The 19,655-nt window shown below is 39.4% G+C and overlaps 1 protein-coding gene across 2 annotated transcripts in view; it reads right to left on the bottom strand.

Annotated features, from left to right (window-relative positions):
- Positions 1-19,655, bottom strand: part of itfg1 (integrin alpha FG-GAP repeat containing 1) — a 172,149-nt gene that overhangs the window by 124,473 nt on the left and 28,021 nt on the right. For both annotated transcript variants that reach the window (XM_061814835.1, XM_061814836.1), the window contains exon 7: positions 760-809. In XM_061814835.1, coding sequence (XP_061670819.1) covers positions 760-809 — 50 coding nt within the window. The remainder of the gene's footprint in view (positions 1-759; positions 810-19,655) is intronic.

The raw sequence follows: 19,655 nt of genomic DNA, 5'->3' as shown, positions 1-19,655 counted from the left end.
TCCATTGAGGGAGTTGGCAGCCGTGACACATGGTTGGGAGGAGGAGGAGGATGGGAGGTAATTCTGTGGTGGACCCCTCTTCCCTTCTCTTCCTCGCCCACGATGCGAGTGGCTGAAAGACCTTCGCTGTTGCACGGGTCCTTCGCTGTGTACTCAAAAGGCCAATTTATACTCGCGTGTGCAGCAACTGCACTGACGTCACTGCGGCTATGCTGCGCATAGTTTGCCTTTATTCTCCAGCGCAACCCACGCGTACAGTTTTGAAAATGTGCTGGAGTTCTTCTATAATCAGAGATGTCATTAGGCCAGGTAACTGAATATTTTTTTCCTGAATAAATTAAATCATTTAAAAATAACATTTCAAGTTCACTTGGGTTATACTTGTTTGATATTTACATCCGTTTGATGACCTTAAACATTTAAGTGGGTAAACTATGCAAAAACACATGAATTTGAGATGGGCACCGATATTTCTTCACAGCACTATATCGACTATTCACACAAACATTCAGCCCTCGAGTAAATCTAGTCTTCAATTAACCCAATTTTTTTTAATGTGGGAGGAGTATCCAGACTATCCAAAGATGAAAGGTGGAAAAAAAACATGCTGGCACATGGAGAACATGGAAACTTGGCACTGGGAAGCCTAAGCAGAGATTCATACCCCAAACCTTGAAAGATGCTAACCACTTGTCCAATGCACTGCCTGTACTCTACCACAATTTTTGAAATGTTGTTTATAAGCTAAACAAAATTTACCTTGCTGATCCAGGTCTCAAACTTCGGGCCTTCAGTTGTCAGAAACAAATCTGAAAAGGGACAGGGGGTGACAGGTCAACTCAGGCAAATCATATTCAATCTACAGTGAAGAAAATAACTATTTGAACACCCTGCTATATTGCGAGTTCTGGGGGGGTTTGAAATTTTCATCGTAGGTGCATGTCACTGTGAGAGAGATACCAACCAGTAAGACTCAAACTTGCAACATGGCCAAGACCAAAGAGCTGTTCAAAGACACCAGAGACAAAATTGTTCAACTCCACATGGCTGGAAAGGGCTATGGAGAAATTGCCAAGCACTTTGGTGAAAAAGTCCACTGTTAGAGCAATCATTAGAAAATGGAAGAAGCCAAACATGACAGTCAATCTCAATCAGAGTGGACCCCCATGAAGATATCACCTTGTGGGGTTTCAATGATCCTTAGAAAGGTGAGGAATCAGCCCAGGACTACACAACAGGACTTTGTCAGTGACCTGAAAAGAGCTGGGACCACCGTTTCCAAGGTGACTGTTGGTAATACACTAGGACATCATGGTTTGAAATCATGCATGGCATAGAAGGTTCCCCCTGCTTAAACCAGCACATGTCAAGGCCCGTCTTAAGTTTGCCAATGACTATTTGGATAATAAAGAGGAGTCATGAAAGAAGGTTTTGTGGTCAGATGAGACCAAAAGGGAACTTTTTGGTCATAATTACACTAACTGTTTTTGGAGGAAGACGAAAGATGAGTTCCATCCCAAGAACACCATCCCTACTGTGAAGAATGGGGGTGGTAGCACCATGCTTTGAGGGTGTTTTTCTGCACATGGGACAGGACAACTGCACTGTATTAAAGAGAGGATGACAGCGGCCATGTATTGTCAGATTTTGCGGAAGAACCACTTTCCCTCAGTCAGAGCATTGAAGATGGGCCATGGCTGGGTCTTTCAAAATGACAATGACCCAAAGCACACAACCATGAAAACCAACGAGTTGCTCCGTAAGAAGCATATCGAGGTTCTTGCATGAACTAGCAAGTCTCCAGAGCTAAACCCAATGGAAAATCTTTGGAAAGAACTGAAATTCCGTGTTTCACAGCGACAGCCCAGATACCTGTCTGTGTGGAGTAGTGGTCCAAAATCCCTCCTGTGGTGAAACTGGTGAACAACTACAGGAAACGTTTGACCTCTGTAATTGCAAACAAAGGCTACTGTACCAAATATTAACATTGTTTTTTTCAGGTGTTCAAATACTTATTTTCAACTGTATCAGACAAATAAAAAAAAAATTCATTGTGATTTCTGGATTTTTCTTTTTAGATTATCTCTCTCACTGTGGACATGCATCTACAATGAACATTTCAGACCCCTGCTTGATTTCTAAGTTGGAGAATTTGCAATATAGCAGGGTGTTCAAACACTCATTTTCTTCACTGTACTAGCAGCAATAATCATGCAACAGATTCTCTTGGTGAGAATTAGGTAATCACACTGAGTTTTTTCTCTTGAGCTTGTCCTTGTCCTTTTTACTCATTTTAAACTTCTGACTGTATAAGCGGCACCAGTAGGGGAACAGATTGAATAACCGTGGCAACTGACTTAACTTCAGGGAAAGTTGAAATATTTTCAAAACATTATTTTTTAGATATTTGAGGGGTAATTTTAGCAAGACATTGTATCTCAATAAACTCTAGTCATAAGTCAGTGCTACGGTAGGATATACATACTGTATGTCAGTATGTCATTTCCATATAAAATTTGGAGGTGGGATGAAGAATGTTATATTTGATTATGCCATGGGATGGGGTTGGAAGGGGCTTTTAAAACTTGAAAGAGCCGGAAATGATATTTCGTATTGGAAATATGTCAGACAATTTTGCAGATTTTAAAACAGGTAAATAGTTTCTTGTGTAACCAAGGACATCTGGGTTTTCTGAAAAATCTCAACCCCAAGTTAGACAAGGGATGTTAAAACTAAGGATGTCTCGATCTAACATTTTACAATTTAAATTCAAAACTAATATTACAACCATGAGTTTTGTCCGATACCGACATCAGTCCAATAATGACACATAATTTACTTGTTTTGTGATGTGGATTATAAGAAAATACATTTTAAAAATGTCATTACTCAAACACAGAACAACAATCATCAACAGTAGGTATGATAAAAAGTTACATTTTCATAAACTTGACCTCTGAGGCGCAGTGTGATATTCACAATCTAGAAACAAAATAAATAGAAGTCACGATCGATGATTATAACTCCTTTTTTATGTAGTTTGAAGATACTGCTAATATTATCTCTAGTTCTACTTAATATAATTATTTTTGTGCCATTGAAAAATAGTGCATACCGACATTTACGGACCAGCACACCTCCAAAAAAAGCAAACACGCAACCATTACTCATTTGTACTTCAGCTTTTGGCCAATTAAAAGTTGTGATATAATTAGGGCATACTAAATAGCTGATATTTCTGTATAAAAGCAGAATTTCTAGCTCTCGCCTTATAGTATATTGGATGTGGCAATGATGACCTCTGCAACATTGGCAACTTGGAACACATATTTTGGGTCAAGTTTCTTAAATGTTGATAAATACTTTTGTCTGTTAAAAAACATCTGACTCTGGGATTGCCTTCTAGTGAAAGCCTCATCTGTCATGTCATGTCATGTCATGCATAAAAACAATTTGAAAATTATTCCGTTCATGATGTCTGTTGTCAAGAATTTAAGTCTTGCATTTTGAAAATATCAAACAGCATAAGCGTTTGAAAAAAATGGTGAGTACAACAATCATAATGGTCAATTAGAAACACTGAAAGTGCTCTAGTAAACTAGCTCATCTCTATGGTCAGCCATATTATTAGCCAACTGAATTTCTTTTCTATTAGACAAGATCATGTATACTTAAGTATGCAGTTATGCGTAATTTGAGTTAAGATTGTCCTTTGAGAGCTGAGAGCATTTTTTTCTTTCGTATCATGAATTTTCCTTCGTAACTATATATATATATATATGTGTGTGTGTGTGTGTGTGTGTGTGTGTGTGTGTGTGTGTGTGTGTGTATGTGTGCTTGTGTATGTACATATGTGTCAGAGAAAGAGACACACGAACAGACAGCTAGCTAGTTCATTTTTGACGGGTAGATTGTCCAAGCATCGAGATTCAAAATACAGTATATGATTATGTTGGACCAATCAATAAAGTAAAAAAAATAAATAAAAAAAGCAACATTTGAGAAGAATTTCTATGTTAGAGTACAACGCACATAACAGATCCGTATAAGATAAACCTCTTCAGAGATTCAATGAAGCAGAGAGATGGTGGCGACACGCCGGGTGCCGTGTTGATGAGTTTTGCCTTAATCAGTCAAAGAGGCTTCCTCAGCAGAATCCAACTGTGATTGGCTGATTAGCTTCACTCAAGAGCTGATCATTTGGTAAACACTCCACAATCTCTCAGATGGGTATCATCTCACTAAGTTTTATCTCTGGAAAACCTTTGACTCCACACTATGACTTCTTTCACTGAAATGTCAATCATTTCACACTTTTGCAGGCATTAGCCTTGCCATTGACTAGCTAGGTGAAAAATGATTAATACTTACTAACCTATCTCTTTACACTATGAGTAGACAATGGGCTCACTTAAGTACCTTTAATTTTCAAAATCTTTAATGCTATTTACAGTAAATATATTTTTTTTCAACTTTTTTCAACTTACTACATTTGCTTCTATAGTCATGAACTTATTGATTGAAAACACCTACAGTATATGAAGAATGTTATTATTATATGACAAATATAATGAACATTGCCATTTTTTTCAATAGTGCTGGACTTACAAAAAACATCTGCAGAAAAAATTAAATAAAATCGCCAAATAGATTTAGTAGTTTTAGACTTATTTTCTGGCAAACTATTTGAATTTTAAACAGATTTTGCCTCACCTACATTTTAGATACATCAGCCCATCACATCCTAATATCAAGTGTTGAAGGCAAGGAAATTTCCTCATTCAATCATCACCATCATCCCACTCCAATGAGTACCTCCCGAAAGCATTCACTCCCATCATTATGAAGTGCTTCGAACCGCTAGTCATGGAGCACATTAAATCCCCCCATGCTAGACTAACTACCAGTTTGCATATCAGTCCGACTGCTCGACTTATGATACTATCGCCATTGCCCTCCACTCAGCCCTCACCCACCTGGAGACCAAAGACTCACATGTCAAAATGCTGTTGATCGACTTCAGCGTAGCATTCGACATGTGCAACTTGCTGTTGGACTTCCTAATGTGGAGACTCCAGGCAGTTTGGATTGGCAGCAACACTTCCAACAATTACATGCTGAAAATAGGGGACACACAAGGATGTATGCTGAGCCCCCTCCTCTTCACTCTGCTGATCCAAGACTGCACACCCACATCCAACTCGAACCTCTTCATCAAGATTGCAGACGACATGACTGGTGGGTTTCGTCAACAACAACAATGAGACAAGTTACAGGAGTGAGGTGAGCCACCTGGTGATGTGGTGCAAGGAAAGCAATCTCCATTTGAATGTGGAGAAACCCAAGGAGATCATACTGGAATTCAGGAGCAGGCACACCCAGCATCCCATGATAACCATCAACGGTGTTGCAGAAGAGCGAGTGACCGGCACCAAATTCCCAGCTGTACAGATTTGTGATGACGTGTCCATTAACAAACAAAAAAGGCTCAACAGAGGCTCTATAGCCTGTGGAAACTGAAAAGACCGGGAGCCCCATTTGTCATCTTGATTTCCTTTAACAGAAGGACAATCGAGAGGATCCTGTGCAGCAGCATCACTGTGTGGTACTGTGCCTGCGGCACCTCCTCCTGCAAGATTCTGCAACACTGTGAGAGCAGCTGAGAAGATCATCAGTGTCTCTCTTCCCTCTCTTCTGGACATTTATCACACCTGCAAGGCCACCAGGATTACAGGCGATCCCACATACCCATCCCACTCCGTTGAGTTTTCCTCGAAAACTCCTTGTCATTGCCAGCTACGTGCAGTTGAAAGCCCAATAGCATTACGCCACCATCAGGGAGGTGCTTCCAAAGCCATGTCTCCGTGAAACAGGGTGGCAAAACGCCCAACATCTTTACTGGTCTTTGGGAGAAGAAAAAGCTTCTCCATTTTGTTGGGCAGTGAGCGTAGCTCTGCAAGGCGGATCCACAGGAAAGCCATTCGAAATCTTCTCTTACAGAGTTTCACCTGGATTCCGGCACGTTTCCACATAAGCCGCTTCAACTCCATGCACCGTACACCATGCCCCCCCGCTCCGCTGAGTAACTCGGAGTAAAAACAGTGGATTTGTGAAAGCTAGTGAAGGAAAGTCTGGGGTAGACCAATGTTTAACAAGTCTTCCGTTATGTAAGTGGGTTGCGGAATGTCTCGCAAGACATACAAAAACTGACTGAGTTGGTGGCTTGACTATACAGATCAGTTTCATATGACACATGGTAGTGATGTCATGCCACCAAAAATCTGATCTCAATACTGAACCTGCATAAAGTACCTTGATACCGGTACTGAAACAAACCATATAAATATAAAATCACTAAAAGCGCTTATCCTTACTAGGGTCCAAGGAAAAAAAAAATAATAAAAAAATAAACTTTTATATATTTAGTAATTATAAAAAACAAGATATATTTGAAAAACTATGCAATAATGGAGATTAAAACTAGTAATTTTTTTAAATGCCGGTAATTAGATCAATGCCTCGATCATCAAATATATATTATGACAATACTGTATGTATGTTGGTTTGTATATACACAATTGAACTTTATGCAGTATACTCTGTGTGTCAAAGTTTTAGATGTTGGAGTCCAGCTCATCAAAAACAAGTGTTGTGTTTTTACACACAAGTCATAAAATGAAAATATTACACCACTCTTGTTTCTTTTATTTGTTTTTCATTTTAATTCCTGGGAGCTTGTGTACTTAAACATGATTTTGGTTCTTATCAATAAAGTCATAGAAAATTGATAGAACCAGATATCAACTCTTAAATTAAACTGTGAGCTATTTTCCTTGTCATTATGTGTCCAAAATGTACTTTCAGTTGGACATTAAAAATGAGCAAGAAACTGAAGAAAATAAGGTGTCTAACATTTTTCCATGACGATATCAATTATTTACACAAGTATAGACACATAATTTACTTTACTCATGTAATACTGCATAAGCTTTTATCTTTTAGTATTCTTGTGCAGTATTTGACTGTATTTGATTCATCTCATAGTGCACACACAGCCAGCGAGTGCATCTTTTCATTGTGTATTAAGTCGCGACACTCGAAATGGGGACCTTTTGATTCCACTTGGATAGAAAGTGTTTTTCTTTTTTCATTTGGTTGGATTTTCACTCTTCTCAAATGCCACAATTTACGGTGTGAGCTCCAACATTGAGTGCAGGCTGTATCTGAGTTGGGCAACTGTGTTTAATCATCCCAGGCTTTTGCTCTCCTGCTTGTGACACTGGCTCTGGTGTGGATCAAATGAGGAGTTTGACTAACAACAGAGTAACATCGACCCCAAATATAACACTGACTTTGCATAGTTTTGTGAGCCACAGACTCTCAGGTTACAACCTGGTGGCTAACGTGGGCTAACGGCTCTGCAGAAGGCAGGAGCTAGTCGACAGTTTGAAGCCATTTCATTTTCCTGGCTCCAATATAGTTACATACACAAACACACATGCACGCACACACACACAAACACAAAGGATCCGTGTCCCTGACTCCATACTTAAAATGCATTTTCCAACTTCTTGGAGACAAGAATTTATTGGGTTATTGTCTGACTTTTGTCTCCATACAGGCTTTTAAAATACCAACATCAGAATCATCAAATAATATCTGCCAAGTATGTCAAAAGCACAAGGAATTTGTATCTAGAAGTTTGACCAGATCTAGTCCGACAACAGTCATTTGACAGATATGATACAAAAACTTTGAGAAAAACAGTCACTAAGCAATAACGTTGCTCGTAAACTTTAATTCTGGTACAATTTAATTTTTTTGAAAATTGTGTAAAAAGAAGCAGTGTCCTCTAGCAATTACAACAGTTTGAATGACAGAGCAAGGGTCCGGTGCAATGACCATTGTGCAAAAGGCGCTAGGACTTCAAGTATTGCATTGCTTTCGCATATTTTTTTAATTCGTGTTATTTCAAAGAACTGGTAGAAAAAAAAAGTTTGATGTCAAAATGCCTCGATCTGGTAGTGGTAAAGGTATTTGGCGCAACAGTAATTGGTGGTATCTATTTACTGAGCAGTGTTAGCAAACACATTGGAAACGCCAGACTAAAATGAATCTGTTGAATTGCTTTACTGACTCAAAGCTGGCTGCCGCACCACAAAAACGGATGATTCTATTATAACAGTTTACTAAATTGAGTTGGCAAAATCAAATGATTTGGTATTGTCACGTGATTTGGTTTTGTGTTTGCAGAAAAACAAATTTCATTTTTAGTAAACTTAAATCCCATACGAATAGTCATTCAGGACACTATGACGTACTTGATGTTCCCAGAAAGGATTTCTTTTTTAGTCAAAAGATGTATTTATTGCTGAACTCACCAAAGGAGTTATTCTCATGAACGATCCTCCGCAGTCCAGTGTTTGCCTCTCACAAATACTCATATATCCCAATCAATCCTTAGATAGAGCTGCTAGCAAGCCATAAAAAGCAATCTGCCCCAACCACTGCTCACTTTTAATGCAGTTTATAAAGTTTATTTCAGACGTTTACTTCCATTCCTGAGGCTCACTGGCGATACTGTTGCTCTATGGAGGCATCAATAAAAAGAATTACCCCAAGTAAAGGAAGTGGGTGTTACAAAGAGGTTTTCCCCCTTGGAGACCTGGCCACTTAGACCGACTCGAGGTCCATCACTCATGCAGCTTTGTGTCAGGATACAAATTATGTACAAGTGTTATTCAATGATTCTTCAGTGGAAATTGAGATCTCTCTGCCTGAATAATAGGTAACAGTAAACCGTTTTAATTTATGGGGGCTAGGGATCTAGCCCTGGCATAAATATCAAAAATAAATTAAAAAAAAAGTATGAGCAATTGATTCACCCACTACAAATTGCGTATACTAATAGTTTAAACCGTATACAGTGAAGAAAATAAGTATTTGAACACCCTGCTATATTGCAAGTTCTCAGACTTAGAAATCATGGAGGGGTCTGACATTTTCATCGTAGGGGCATGTCCACTGTGAGAGAGATAATCTAAAAAGAAAAATCCAGAAATCACAATGTACGAGTTTTTTAATGATTTATTTGTGTGATACAGCTGCAAATAAGCATTTGAACACCAGTCTATCAGCTAGAATTCTGACCCTCAAAGACCTGTTAGTCTAGTCGGTTGTTTGCTTCATAGTCACCTGTCCACCCCATACAATCAGTAAGACTCAAACTTGTAACATGGCCAAGACCAAAGAGCTGTCCAAAGACACCAGAGACAAAATTATACAACTCCACACGGCTGGAAAGGGCGACGGAGAAATTGCCAAGCACCTTAGTGACAAAAGGTCCACTGTAGGAGCAATCATTAGAAAATGGAAGAAGCTAAACATGACAGTCAATCTCAATCAGAGTGGAGCCCCATGAAGATATCACCTTGTGGGGTTTCAATAATCCTTTGAAAGGTCAGGAATCAGCCCAGGACTACACGACAGGACTTGGTCAATGACCTGAAAAGAGCTGGGACCACCATTTCCAAGGTGACTGTTGGCAATACACTAAGACGTCATGGTTTGAAATCATGCATGGCACAGAAGGTTCCCCCTGCTGAAACCACCACATGTCAAGGCCCGTCTTAAGTTTGCCAATGACCATTTGGATAATACAGAGGAGTCATGGGAAAAGGTTTTGCGATCAGATGAGACCAAAATTGAACTTTTTGGTCATAACCGTGTTTGGAGGAAGATGAATGATGAGTTCCATCCAAAGAACACCATCCCTACTGTGAAGCATGGGGGTGGTAGCATCATGCTTTGGGGGTGTTTTTCTGCACATAGGACAGGACGACTGCACTGAATTAAGGAGAGGATGACCGGCGCCACATATTCTGAGATTTTGGGGAACAACTTCTTTCCCTCAGTCAGCGTATTGAAGATGGGTCGTGGCTGGGTCTTTCAACATAACAACCTGTTAAAAGTTCTTTAAAACAATGTACTGAGATTATTATGAGCTAATGTCAATATATACATGGAAATAAAAAAATAAAAAAAAAACAATACCATTATTTGTTGTGAGAGTTTTTGGGGAAAATGTATGGTTCTAAAAATGTGTAATTGAAAAACTTAATATAATGAGACAGAGAGAGAGAAAGAGACCAATGTCTCACAAATAAGTAAAAAAAAAAAATGGTAACTGTGATAAAAAAAATCTGCTTCATAGTGGGACAGTGACGCAAGAACAGGAAGCGTGAATACTGTATTCTGTGATGATACAGTAAATTGCAGAGAATCATTGTTACAGGGATACGATATTCTTCTCCAGATGTATGCATTCTGCAATTCAGTTTCCATTGTAAACTGTTATAATATATAATAATTTAAATGGGTGTAACTATTTGTTTTAGCAAAAGTTTGACTGAATTGTATCACAATTTATGTTTGCTGATCTGATTCAAGAACCACATTGATTTGAAAGAATTCAGCGGCTGAAAACGGATTCTATTACGTTTTTACCACAAATTCATCCAGTGTAACTGAAATAAATAATTTCATAACTGGACAGTGCAGTTGAAATTTTTTAGATTCTTGTTAATTACAGAATTGGGTAAAAAGTAATTATGGTCACAAAATACACACATGATGTATACATGATGACTGATGTTCTGTGTTTTATGTCTTATTGTGTACTGTACTGTTTTTTTTTTTTTTTTTTTTTAAAGGACTCTAACCTGATCTATTGTGTTTGCTTTGCAATGAAACCAGGAACAACAGAACCTCTTAATTATTTTCCGCTACAATTTTATAGCTGGGCCGTTTTTTCCGTGTTTATTAATTATGATGGGGTCCTTGGTAAAAGTCACCTCTGTAAGAAGTCCCTTCATGTAACCAAAGTTCAAGAATCCCTGTTTAGAACATTCATGTTCTGTGCTGCTTATCTTCACGAAGGTCACAGGTTTGCTGGAGCATATCCCAGCTATTTTTGGGCGAAAGGCGGGGTACACTCGGAAGTGGTCGCCAGTCGGGGCACGTAAAAACAAACAACAATTTGCACTAATATTCACACCAACGGGCAATTTAGAGTCTTCCATTAACCTACCATGAATGTTTCGGGGATGTGGGAGAAAAACAGAGTACATCGACAAAACCCATGCAGGCAAGGGGACAACACGCAAACTCCACACAGGCGAGGGCAGATATTAACCTGTGCCCTCAGAACTGTGAAGCAGATGTGCTATTCAGTTGTCTGCCGTGCAGTCTCTGATCTCAACAGTTAAATTGTAATGCCGAGAAAATCTTTGGGGAATACTGTTCAAAAGTCTTAAATAGCTAAATAAATAACTCTGATCTTTGTGACAAACACAAGCCTCAAACAGCATAGTTGACATTATGTTCGACTGAGTTTCCCCTCGAGGGTACTTAGCCATTGTTGTTAGGGGCTTGCAAGTTAAGCTGAACTAACTAACTTGAAAGGCTTTGCCGTAAGTCACTCACACACACCCAAAATTTCTTGCGAGCCTCCTCCACATCTGCCAGTGACCAGACAGATGGAATACTTAAATTTCAAGAAGTGATTTAAAAAAAATAAACACACACGTACAGTGGTGTCTCATCCAACCACTATGGGCACTCGGGGAAAGAATGACTACATGTGGGGCGTAGAAAAAGGAAAAGAGACAACAAAGAAGAAAGTAGTCTTAACAGTGCTAACTGCCGTCTGGTTACTGGAAAATCAAGTGAAGTAAAAGGAATTACAAGTGGTTTACTTGGAAATACAACACATATACACGTCCACATATGCATAATGTACTGAACTCAGATCAATCCAGCTGGATCGTAGAAATAATCGATATATTTCAATGATGAATGAATCATTACACCACAATTAATGTGGTCTGACAGTTTTAGACATTTACAAACTTTAATGAAATAATTGACACATTAGTGTTCCAGAAATAACCACAAAATATGCCAAAATTCCTCAAAGGTAAGGTCTACGGTTGATGAGCTAAACATAGAATAGGTTCTGCAGGGGAAAAAATGCAGATAGCTAAATTCTGAAAATGGACCACAAACAGGCAGAGATCAATATAATCATATGGGAAAAAAAATCTTGGCATTTGCAAGAAGTGGATATAAAAGATGTAGAATTTCAGTAAGGGAGAAGTGAAGGTCATTCAAATGGGACTTTAGAAATGGGAAGCTGTCAACTAGGAGATGACAGATGGTGGATTCCCAGTGTGGTGTCGACCACCAAAACCATAAGGATTAGCAGGCATGGTGCCAAGATTTTTTCTTTTCTGGGCTCGGGCGGTTGACTGTTATGTGGGGGTGGGAAAAGAAAACTTCATTTTCATGACTTCAGTTAGTTTATGAGGAGGTTCTCGTTTTTTGTTTTTTTTAACAATAAAAGCAGCTCTGATTCACAGCACAAACTTGTTCGATAAAGTAATTTTAGCTGAATTTGGCCAAAGAATATCCATCAAAATAGGTAAGCCTAATGCAAGTGATCACAAGGCAATGGGACTAAAACGGGACAATTAGTGTTTTTATTCCAAATCCATAATTAATGAAAAATAACTATTATGGCAATATTGTTTTGGATCAAAACATGATTTGAGAAATTAATGATTGTGAAATGGATAACAGGCTATTTTACAAAATGCAGACACACTGCTGTAACAAGAAGTACAAACGGGCCCCGGGTTTGATCCATCTGTATGGAGTTTGAATGTTCTCCCCATGCCTGCGTGGGTTTTCTCAGGGCACTCCGGTTTCTTCCGATGTCCCAAAAACATGCAACATTAATTGGACACTCTAAATTGCCCCCACGTGTGATTGTGAGTGCAGCTGTTTGTCTCAATGTGCCCTGCGATTGTCTGGCAACCAGTTTAGGGTGTACCCCGCCTCCTGCCCATTGACAGCTGGGATAGGCTCCAGCACTTCTCGCGACCGTCGTGAGGATAAGCGGCAAAGAAAATGTATGGATGGATCATTCTCTACTTGTACTCTTTTTTTTGTACTTGATCACAAAATCAGACATTGGTGCAATGGATGGTTAGCTAGCTAGCCTTAACCCATTAGAGTAAATGAAAAACTACCTCTCCTCCCGCACACCCACATGCACACTCTCACAAATACGGGGTACAGCACAGCACAAACTCACAAGCGGAGAGCAGACTGGGATAGAATGGTAACTTGTCTGGGGGGTGGAGGACAAGGCCCATTGGATACATTATTTTTTGCTCTTTTATTTATTATAAAATTTATAGCAAGGGTTTTTTTGTCATTGAAATAACATTTTATTTCTAATCATGGATTCTCATCTTTTGCATGTTGCCTCCTTACTTTACCCAATGTGAACTAAACTGTGACCATAAAAACCAAGGTATGTAATCAAACCTTGATTTTTGCTCCCACGCCCCTACTGGATTGTATTTTCGATTTGGGTTTGGTTAGGATAGTCTTGGCAGTCAGAAATATCCAAGCTATTCTTCATTTCTTTGGTAATTTGGGTCTTCCAACTATATTTTGTTACACATTGTCTTATCTTGACTATGGGTTGACAAGTCAACCACAGACAAAATTGGACGCCACAACTAATCTGAATACTTCCGAGCATTAGTGACCACAGCAAAGAAGCAGAGATGTCACACTCTTGACACTCAGGGAGAGACGCATTCATAACAGAGTATAAAAACGTGTTTGTGTGGGAGGGCGGGTGGTACTTGCATAACAGCAGTGACAGGGATTCTGAGTGCTAAGTGGTATGTTGTGTCGAAGGGTAATTAAAGGCTGGCTCGACGTGAAAGCTGAAGCTAAAGGACACTAAAAAGAAGTCACACAGGATGCAACACGGCCGTTCTCCTTTGAAAAAAAAAAGTCTTTGCCAAAAAAGACAGCAAAGCGGGCAAAATTTTGATGACAAAAAGAGGCAATCCGCAATTGCTTAATTATTTCAGCTTCCTGATGCATTTCGTTTGTCTCATGAAACTTGAAAGAATAAACCGTCAAGCACACGAAAGAAAGTGCATGTACATTGCACATGTCCCCCTCCGCACCACATGGCTATGTTACCCGCATTAATGAACAGTAGCAGTTGTCCTTTTTATCTCTTGGGTTTGAGATCCAGCAAGATCATCTCTGTGAAATATCTGATATTTTCACCACCTTTAAATTGTCATTAATTTAATGCCATGACTTTTTGTCAAATTTCAATGTGCAAATTAACTACTAAGCTAGATATGCATAAAATATTTTCAATACACTGTACATATTGAGTGTATTCCAGAGGTGTGGATTCCTTTCACATGACTTGGACTTAAGTCAAGAGTCAAGTAATGAACTTGATTACTTTTGATTCGACTTCACAATTTGCTAAAAGACTTGCAACTCGGCTTGGAGTTGAAGAGCAAAACCAATAAGGATATTATTCTAAAAAGAAATTCCACATCGCAATGTGGGAATTGTGCAGCTTGATGTCACGGACAGTTGTTTACGTCAGCATTACTGGCCATTTTTGTGAGCTATCACCCAAATAGTTAAACGCTGGGCCAGCCATGCGCTGTCTGGACTTCCTTTATATTACAGTCTAGTTATGCCAGTGTAGTGTTCTCAAGAGTCTTGCACTGTATTTATTTTTTTATTCATCGATCTTATGTACCTTATTCATCGATCTTATGTACCAATTGATCAGCACATATGCCTAGCAAATTTGTAACATGAAGCAGATTCTTCTGTGTGTCCTTTTCGTTGCCTCTTTTTGATGGAATATTTTAGAGCACCCTTTGTTTTCAGACTGAGATATCACAGTTGGGTAAAATGGTACCTTTCTAACAAGACTTTTTTTTTTTCAAACAAGTAATCCCTCGTTTTTGGTAATTACAAAAATGTCTGTGTGTATGTGTGTGCATTTGTGTGTGTATATATAACATTTGTGTTTGCCTCACGAAAAATGTAGCCAAGGAAATGCAGTTTCCTACTCCGGACAAATATCTAAAAGAAGTAACCAATTGGTCATGCATTATTAGGTGAATGTCTCACTTTCTCGTGATAGCTCTTTAAACAAGCAAAAACATATTTTGTCCTTATACTTAATTATTCTGATTGAATTGTGAGTAGAATAATTACTTATTGCTGGATTACTGGATGCAAGTTCTCATTTGTGACTGGTCTGTTTAATGTTACTCATAGAATTTTCATACAATATGTGAAAACCTACAATTCATTAGTTTTGAAGGGGCAACAAAACTAAGACCGCTTCCCCCCTTGATGATTGGTTTTGAAAGTGTACTAATTTTGATGAGCTCCCTATTTTCTTAGAAGAGGTTCAATGCATGTATTAAATGTGATCAATAAATATGGATTTTAATATATATTAAATATAAAAATGCACTATGTATTAGATACATTATACAGTTAGTGAAATTAGCGGTTGCACGTTGGGTGACATCTGCCTCACAGATCTGAAGAAAAGGGTTCACATCCCGGCCCCGCCTGTGTGAAGTAAGGATGTTTTCCCCGTGTGCATGGGCTTACTCTGGGTACTCTCGTTTCTTCCCACATCCCCTAAACATGCATAGTAGGTTGATTGAAGATTCTAAATTCCCAGTAAATGTGACTGCTGAGTTTTTAAAAAAATATTTGCCCTGTGACTGGCTGGTGATAAGTTCAGGGTGTACCCAGTCTCACACCCAAAGAAAGCTTGGAGTGGTTCCAGCACGCCCCTAACTCTGGTGAGGATAAGCCGTACGTATAAAACCACTCGTGTCTTGAGACTTGCAAAGGAATGACTTGTTCCCACTTCTGGTGTATTCCAAATCAATACTGTCATTATAAACTACTGACAATCATGATATAGTTAGAGAGGTAGGCCTTTATCACCAATTAGCTGAAAATCACTTGTCATTTGGTGTAGCAGATCTGTGCTGCATATGAAAATGTGATGGACACACCAGAAAATGCAGCAAATACACTCGTATCCTCCTCGTGACACGATAATGATGGTAACGTAACACATGGCAGAATCAGATGTGTTTGGAAGCCACCATGTAACTCTCACAACTATAATATCTTCTTCTTTTCCTTTCGGCTTGTCCTGTTAGGGGTCGCCACAGCGTGTCATCTTAGATGACCGCATATTTGTTTGGCACAGTTTTACGCCAGATGCCCTTCCTGATGCAACCCCTATGATATATGCACCAGTTTAAGAAAACATTTGCTCCGCAGAGGATGACACCTAAAAGAAGACATTGATGCCATGCATCGATCTCAAACCATGCATCGCCTTGGTCTTGAGCTAGCATCTATACCAGACATTAATCATCAAACCACAAAAAGTGTACAGCACATTTTAAGAACGGAAATCGGTTCATCAAATCTGTCTTCCATTTTGCATCTGTGTGATAGCAGGCTGACATTTAACTACAGCGAGTCGATAGAAAAACAGCACTCTCAAGGCCGGCATGCTTCAAATAAAAAAAAAAAAATAATAATAATTGAAAAGCTGGCACATGGTGAGGTAATTTAAGTTGATACAGAGGTTCTGATTTATCGGCGAAAGAAGGAGAGGCAGGGAATCATGGCAGATGAGCACTCGAGTTATTCATAGCCTCTCCATCAGATTTGTTCAGGGGGTTGGAAGCAATTTAAGACGCCTCTGTTGACTGTTTGATTTGAGCAGCATTATGTCTATGTGCTCCATTTTCCTCCAACGCCCTGAGGGGTTTAAAGACCTGGCTTGCTATTTAGCCCTGTCTTAATAGACATTGGATGAGTGACAAGCCTCGGTAGAGAAAGATAATGAAGTCCGAAGACATCTACATTGCTCTTGACTGGGTTTCACCTTCTTGCCGTTTTAAGCATACACACATGGCTGGAGCCCAGGACAGTCTATTAGCATTGATGCTGGTTATGGTGACTTTTTCCGGCCACATATGCCCTTTCCTCTTAACACTGTGTTAATGTACTTTTAAACACCGCTACGTGAGCATCCAGTTTCTTTTGTGTCTTCTTTTTGTGATTTCTTCTTATGGAGTGTGTCAATGATGGTTTTCTGCACAACAACAGTCTTCTCATGATTCTGAAGCCTACTAAACCAGACTGAGATCATTTAAAGGCTGAAGAAAGCCTCTATGAGTGTTTTGCCTTATTAGCTGAAGAGACTAGGACAGAAAGTGCTAGTCCCTATATACAATGGGGAAAATAAGTATTTGAACGGCCTGTGATTTTACCAATTCTCCCACTTTGAAATCATGGAAGGGTTCTGAAATTTTCATCTTAGGTGCATGTCTACTGTGTGTGACAATCTAAAAAAACCCACCCAAAAACCACAAAGTACGATTTTTTATATATATATATATATTAGGGTGAATCTGATCCCACTTGATTTTGAAAACTTGAGTCTTTTGAACTGAACTTTTTTTCTTGCGTGAGGTTTGATATCAAAAGTAAAATGGTGAAATTCGGATGAAATATTTCAATGTTTAGGGGTTCCTCATCGCGATGGAAATCTCAACATTGCAGCAGTCAAATTGACACATTAAAGACTACATTTCTACTCGCATCAGTGGACGGCAAGCAATAAAATATCCGTGATTTCATAAAAAAATATCCAAAAGGAAAGATTAAAATGTATTTGTAAAATATTCATTTAAATGAATATCCATCATTCAAAACATACATCCTGAAATGTACCTACAGAACGTTGCAATTGTAAAATGTTACATTTTCCTCAGTTTGTCTACAATCTACAAATGCAAATAACAATTTTCAATTTCGGTTTTCATTTTCTTCCGTTGGTTTGGTACAGCTTTCCTGTCATTTTCCACAACTTGCAAAATATTTTGGTAGTTTTTTTCTTTTGTAACGGATTTTAAAAATTCGGCAGCTAGTTTTACACCTCTCTCGGCGCTGTCGTTCGTCACCCTCAGGTTTTAGACGACAGATTGATGTTTTCGGTAGTTTTCCATTGACTGTTGACATTGTTCAGGATCTTCATGAGGAAAATCAGTGTCTATATCAAGTAATTCAAAGAATTTCCACGAGTCACATGAACACAAATCTTTCAACTTTGTATGTTCAGGGTCCAAATGGGGGAAAATTGGTTTCCCGTAACCAGTCCCGTGCCGACTCTCGTCATGTGGTTTCTTTGGTAATGAGATAATTGTTTACACTATTTCACGTTTCTCTGTCTTGTCAAGACTGTCACTGAAGAGATTGAGCGGAATCATTTCTGGCACCAAGTACCAGTAGTGATTCATGAACCCCTTCAAAACGGCTTTAGCTATCACTGGATCAATATGCACAAATTTTGTCAAATTTTTAGCCAATTTTAAATCATTGATTGGCGCTTCCGAGATAATTGGACACATGAACCACTACGGCACATAAATGTGCGTCACAAAAATCAGAAATCTTGCAACTTTATCCATGACAGACTTTGATAAAAGTGTATCCTTCAAATCGGCGACAGAATTTCTTAAAAGAATCATTATGATCACATACAAAAGTTTCGCCGTCCAGCGAGCTTTGTGTGTCGCACCGGGTTTCTGAAAGTTGGATGTATTGTCCTCTCCTAGGTAAACTAAAACCAAGTCAAGCAGTTCTCAGAAGTCGCCTCGCGGTAACAAGTTCACAGCAGCAGAGTTGGGGTCACCAGTGCATGTCTTGATGGTTGTCAGAAGTTCAATTACATGATGTCGCTGCTCCAGCATAAAAGGATCCAAACTGCTGTCTCTTGTCAGCTCAGCAGTCAAATCTAGTTCGAAGTACCTGTCCCTGAATTTCGTAAACACTGACACGGCTTTGCTTTTCGATACTTCCACACCCAGAACATCCCAAGCCTTTGTGAGTAAGATTTCACCCATGTCTTCGACAGGCGCACAACAACAGAGCTTTCCCGAGGTTTTTCTGGACGCAAATGCATCCAGCTGTGAGATGTCCCGTATTAGCACTGGTGGTATCAAATACCATAGCTGAAATATTGCCACTACAGGTCCATTTCTCCGCTAGATCGAGCGTAGCTTTAGAAAGAAGATCTCCAGCTTTTTCCGAAGACTTTACAGGAAGGGCAGGAACACCGAGCAATTTGATCCCACCCACGCCCGAAATCAACACGGGAAGACGATCATCCTTTGCGTATTTATCAGGTAACGTCTCCATTAGTTTGCCATCCCAGTGAATTGCTGCTGGTCGGGGAGGAACCCAGTCCGTCTGGATTCTCTCAGCAATGTTGGCGGCCGCGTCCTTCCGGTACCAGTAGGACTGCACGGGGTTCAAGTTTACTACAAATGTAGTGCCATCACATGAGCTGATGAGAGATTCCACGGTTGCCGCTAGCGCAGTAGGAGAAATATTGTTCCTCATTGCCGTTGAATCTAATTTCGGTGATTTCAGTACATCAAATGGGACGTGTATATCTGAGCCAGTCTTCTTCAGTCTTCTATTGGGAAGTCTAGTTGATGTTGATGGAGCGAATTCATCGGAATCATCTGTTTCAGATGACTTGTCCGGGTCTTCGACCAGTTCTTTATTCACTTCTGTCTCGAGCTGTCGTTGCCGTTCTCTCTCAATGCGCATGGTGTTTTGTTTGATACGCTCTGCGACTTTCTTCTCGGTTGTGGCCAAGTTTGAATCAATGCCTCCAATCACGTTCCTCTTGATCT

This window comes from Syngnathoides biaculeatus, chromosome 3, assembly GCF_019802595.1.
Source record: "Syngnathoides biaculeatus isolate LvHL_M chromosome 3, ASM1980259v1, whole genome shotgun sequence".
NCBI lineage: Eukaryota > Metazoa > Chordata > Actinopteri > Syngnathiformes > Syngnathidae > Syngnathoides > Syngnathoides biaculeatus.
This window is presented reverse-complemented; position numbering and strand designations above follow the sequence as displayed.